The sequence below is a fragment of the Triticum urartu genome, chromosome 6A (assembly GCF_056163025.1).
Source record: "Triticum urartu cultivar PI428250 chromosome 6A, HENAU_Tu73, whole genome shotgun sequence".
Lineage (NCBI taxonomy): Eukaryota > Viridiplantae > Streptophyta > Magnoliopsida > Poales > Poaceae > Triticum > Triticum urartu.
Window position 1 is genome coordinate 421,259,356 of NC_141878.1, and position 5,297 is coordinate 421,264,652.

Here is a 5,297-nt window from a genome sequence, read left to right on the forward strand (position 1 = left end):
GTTCTACGGTTTCGGCTAAAAAAGTGCTACCTGGGGGCTTAGCTTATACTCCTTCCGTCCCAAAATAAGTGTTTTAATTTTGTACTAACTTTAGTATAAAGTTATACTAAGGTTAAGATACTTATTTTGGGATGGAGAGAGTAGTACTTTTCATTGTCCTACTTGAAAGTTCTTAAACCATGCATATAGAATGTTGAAAGTACTACGGAATATAATTCGCGATACTTCAAAAATTACAGTCAAAATTGTTTTAGCAGCCTAAAAGGCCTCAAGGCAAAAAAATTTATTGCAGCTTTGCATACAAGAAACATGAAAGAGAAAAACATTCTGCTTCGCTAAATGTATCACTATTCACTTGTCGTCGGAAATCTGAGAAACCACCTTCTCCGTGTCCTCTTATCTTCTGCTTGTATGTTCTCAGTTTAGCAGATGGGCAGGGGTTCTCCGTTCCACTCCTTGAGGCACTCAAGCAATGCATCGATGTGCTTGCCTTGGTTCATGGCCACGAGCACCTTGTTAAGCTCCTCGCCAGGTGATAGTGTCTTCTCACCGGTTAGGTATACAGTTCCGAGCTCTTCACGCACAAACCGGTAGAGGGGGTATGAGCGGCACTCAGTGATTCTGTTGGGCATTTCAGCTGTGCCACTCTCTACGGCAACACGTGCAGCCTCAACCGCTGGGGGCAGCGTCTTGCGTAGCTCCTCCTCAAATAAGGCAACCTTTGCAAACACGGAGGTCTCCGCATCAAACTCGGCCATGCCATTGGAGAGGGCGCGCTCCACAAGCACACCACGTAGCTTCTTCATCAGTGGATAGTTGGGGCTGCAAGGGTCGTCGGCGTAGGCAAACACTGCCTCTCGCTCAATCTCCTGTAGCAGGTCTTTTCCGCAGAAGCGCGCTACGTGAAGGCCGCCGGTGGAATTGGTGCTTAGTGTCTTCTTTGCTACCGTCGACACACAACTTTTGATGGCGCTCTTGACATTCTCCTCAATGTGGCGCAGGTCAATAGCCTGGCAGAGGGCAACCAAGAAAGTCGAGGACATGAGCTTGAGGATTTCAATGGCCTCTGCAGTCTTCCTGGAGGAGATGAGACCAAGGGAGTTGACGTCCTGGTTGTGCTGCTCAGCGCTCTGGACGTGATTGGTCACCGGGTTGCCCAAGAACTGCAGCTCCGAGCAGTAAGAAGCCATGGCGATCTCGGCACCCTTGAACCCGTAGTCCAAGCTTGGGTTGCGCCCACCGGATAAGTTTGATGGTAGACCATTATTGTAAAGGTCGTTGACAAGCTCGGAGAACTGAGCGAACATGAGCTTGCCAATTGCTGCGATTGCGAGGCGGGTATTGTCCATGGAGACGCCAATAGGTGTCCCCTGGAAGTTTCCACCGTGTATCGCCTTGCCACGGGAGACATCAATGAGTGGGTTGTCGTTGACAGAATTGATCTCACGCTCAATTGACTTGGTGGCAGCACGGATAACTTCGATTTGTGGTCCAAGCCACTGCGGGGATGTCCGGAGCGCGTACCGGTCTTGCTTTGGCTTCATCAGTGGGTCGAGATCGCCAAGCTTCTTTGCAAGCTTCATGTAGGAACTTCCCTCCAAGATGTGCTCCATGATAGCAGCTGCCTCTATTTGTCCTGGATGGTGCTTCAGCTTGTGGGTAAGGTGATCCGTGAATTCCGGTTTGCCGTTCATGACCTCGCAGAACACTGCAGAAATGACCTCCGCGAGGAGAGCAAGAATATTTGCCTCGAAGAGCACGGTGGACGCAAGAGCAGAGCCCACAGCTGTGCCATTCACCATGGCAAGACCTTCCTTGGGTTGCAGCTCGAAGAAGCCGCCATGGATGCCTGCTATCTTGAACGCCTCGGCGGCGTTCACCTTCTTGCCGTCTGGTCCAATCGCCACGGAGTTCTCGCGGCCGGTGACCAGTCCAGCGATGTAGGAGAGCGGAACCAGGTCACCCGACGCGGTGATCGTGCCCCGAAGGGGCAGGCACGGCGTGACATTGGCATTGAGCAACTTGGCAACCGCCTCGAGGATCTCGAACCGGATCCCGGAGTACCCTTGAAGGAGGGTGTTGATGCGGACGAGCATGGCTGCACGTGTGGTCGCAGCGGGCAGAACATGAGCGTCGGAGCCGGTGCCGAACGCACCGGCGTTGAGGAACCTGATGAGCTCTCTTTGGAGAGCGCCGCCCTCCTTGGTCCTCCGGTGCGACGTTGCACCGAAACCGGTGGTGACGCCGTAGCTGTCGGTGCCGTTCATCATGCTGTTCATGACCCAGTCGCTGCTGGCCTTGACGCGCTCACGTGCAGACTCGTCGAGCTCCACCACCACCTCGCCGGCAGCTGCCACGGCCGCGACCTTGGCGATGCTCAGGCTTGCGCCCTCGATGGTCACCACGGGCTTGCGGTAGTCTGCCACCATCCTCTTCACTTCGTCCAAGTGGCTACCCGTCAGCTCCTCGGCGGCCTTCCCCCAGTTAAGCGGGTCGGTATGCTGGATTGCCATGCACACGCTGTTGCCGTTGGCAGCAACCCCGCCATTCTCGCACTCCATTGCACTTGCGGATGGACGAGTTGGCTAAAGCACTAGTCTGAGGATATGAAGAGTATGTATTGGTAGTTTGGTACCCTGCAGGGGCTCGATCGTGAGAAGAGTAGTGTAGCTGGAACTGGAAGTTGCTGCTCTTCTTGGAGAGGAATGGATGGGGAGGCGGTTTTAAATAGGGACCGTGGGATGAGGCATGAACAACATGAGTGTTGCGTCGGGGTAGGTGCGTATTTTCTGAGGCGTATGAGGCGCCAACGGTTGGAAACTTCGTGACTGGCGGCAGCCCGGGCTGTGGTTACTCGGGGTTGGTGCCTCGTGCGACCTTGCTCGGTCTCGTTCTTCGTTTTCTAAGCTCCGGTCAAGCTTATCATTTTGCCTCGCGTGCCTTTTCCTAAGGAGGATAAATACTTTTTTTTAAACAAGGCAAAAGATTTGCCATTTTCATTAATTAAGAAGAGAAGTAGACATGGTTCCACCAAGCGGGTGATTACAAATTACTCTCGCGGCATTATATTACTCAAATACTTCGCGCCCGCACGAGCCCAAAGAGAGGCTTCATCCTTAATCTTGATGATGACGACGGTAGTAGGAGCGGCGGTGTTGCGGAAGATCCTCGCGTTGCGCTCGTTCCAGATTTCCCATGCAACAAGCATCATCAAGGTGTTACGAGCCTTGCGCGAGTCACCCCTCTTGTGACAAACCTCGTCCCACCAAACTCTCACCGAGGGCACAAATCTCCAATTTGTCGGGTCGATGTCGTGAAAACCAAGCGAAGTCTTAATCTCCGTCCACACTCTCACTGTGAACCGGCACTGGAAGAGGAGGTGGGCCGCCGTCTCTTGAACCTGCTTGCAAAGAGGGCAAAGGTTGCAATTCGGCCATCCCCGGCGTTGCAACCTATCGGCGGTCCACACTCTATTCTGGATTATCAACCAAGCAAAAAAATTGCACTTGGGGGGGGGGGGCGCTTTTCAAACTGTTGAGATCATGGTCGGGGCCATGAGACCCTCAAATTGAGCATTGTACGCAGAAGACGCGGAGTATACACCATCTTTAATAAACTTCCAAATAATTATGCCATCGACTCCAGGGGTGAGTATGACATTAGAGAGCTTCTCCCAGAGGGTGGCGAATTGCACAATATGATCAAAGGTGAGGCCCTGAGAGGTAATAATGTTGCAAACCCAAGCATTGTCGGTGAGAGCCAAGTAGACGGAGCTTCTTTTCATCCTGGATAGGTTAAAGATCTTTGAAGCAATATCCTTGGGACGAAAACCGTCCAGCCAAGGTGATTCCCAGAAAGTGGTGCGATGACCATCGCCGATGGTAACCTGAGTTGCAGCCGCAAAAAGATTTATATCATCATCATTGCACAGCGTCCCTCTCTGAGGCGACTAGGGGGAACCCTAGCCCCCTCCGTCGCCGGCCCTCCTCCGCCTTCCCTCCCCCTCGCCGCCGCCGAGAGACACAGTCGGGCAAAGCCCAGGCAGTGCCGGCAACGGTGGGGCCTCTCCCTGGTGCGTCTCTCTCTCCCTCCCCTGGCGGCGGCGCGAGTTCTTCCGGCGGCGGCTTGGCGGCGTGGCGCGGCGGAGCTCCGGCGATGACTCGGTCCTACGGCGGGGTGGAGGGCAGGATGGGTGACCGACCGGGAAGTTGCTCACGGGTGCGCATGAGTGAGGACAAAGTGCGCAGAAAAGACTAGTATTGATCTGTGGGGCCAGTCTAGATCCCACCAGGAGTAACGACCACCGACGGGTGTGTCCGGGGCGTTACAAGTTGGTATCAGAGCCGACCCTCGCGGTTACACGGATGGTTGCGGACAGGTGCGTGGTCATGTTGTTCATGACGTTTGTGACCCGTCGTGGCACACGGCATGGCACATGTATTGGACTAGAAGCACAGACGTATGTGCCAAGAGGGAACGTTCCTGCGGCCCGACGAGGACGTCGGTTCCTCTGAGTGGGGGTGTATGTGATGGTCTGGCTTATTAGGGATGATAGACTACTCATATCAATAAGGAATTCCTTCTTTTCCGGGAGCCCATTCGGACAGAACTCCAAAGTTAAGCGTGCTCAGCTTGGAGTAGTGTCAGGATGGGTGACCGACCGGGAAGTTGCTCCCGGGTGCGCATGAGTGAGGACGAAGTGCGCAGAAAAGACTAGTATTGATCTCTGGGGCCAGTCTAGATCCCGCCAGGAGTAACGACCACCGGCGGGTGTGTCCGGAGCGTTACAACCGTCCAGTGGTGCTGCCTCTGCGGCTTGGGGCCCTTGACCCCGATCCGATCTAGATCTGGTGGTGCTTGGGCCTGGGCTATGGCGGCTGGCGAGGCATGGTGTTCGTCGGGGCTTGTCGGCCTCTAGGCACCATGGGGGTGCCGGCGGCGACGCGTGCCTGGCGTGGTGACACTGGTGGACGTGGTGGTCATCTTCTTTCAAAGATGGCCGGCCAGAGGCTTGGGGATCGGATCTCGAGATCCATCATCTAGTCCCGGCTGCGAGTAGGGGACACATGGTTGCCGGTGAAAACCGAGCCGACGGCAGGCGATGACGGCGTTCTCGTCATTACCTTGATGGAGGCACCGTCGTGTAACTACTGTCGACCCACCCGTGCTGCTCCGGGGGAAACCCTAGGATCTGGTGTTCCAGATCGGACGATGGCGGCACTGCGGTGTCGTTTCTCTCTTGGGAGCATCGTTTGTGGAGCAGCGCTGGAAGTCAGAGGCAGGAGGTGGAGCGGCTT

The 5,297-nt window shown here is 54.9% G+C and overlaps 1 protein-coding gene across 1 annotated transcript; it reads right to left on the bottom strand.

Annotated features, from left to right (window-relative positions):
- Positions 1-245: 245 nt before the first annotated feature.
- LOC125513870 (phenylalanine ammonia-lyase) lies at positions 246-2,714 on the bottom strand. The gene has a single exon (XM_048679077.2). The coding sequence runs from the start codon at positions 2,559-2,561 to the stop codon at positions 423-425; it is 2,139 nt and encodes a 712-aa protein (XP_048535034.2). The 5' UTR covers positions 2,562-2,714; the 3' UTR covers positions 246-422.
- Positions 2,715-5,297: the final 2,583 nt, after the last annotated feature.

Excerpts from the sequence above, each read along its gene's own strand:
- LOC125513870 (XM_048679077.2), bottom strand. The coding sequence starts at position 2,561 with ATGGAGTGCGAGAATGGCGGGGTTGCTGCCAACGGCAACAGCGTGTGC.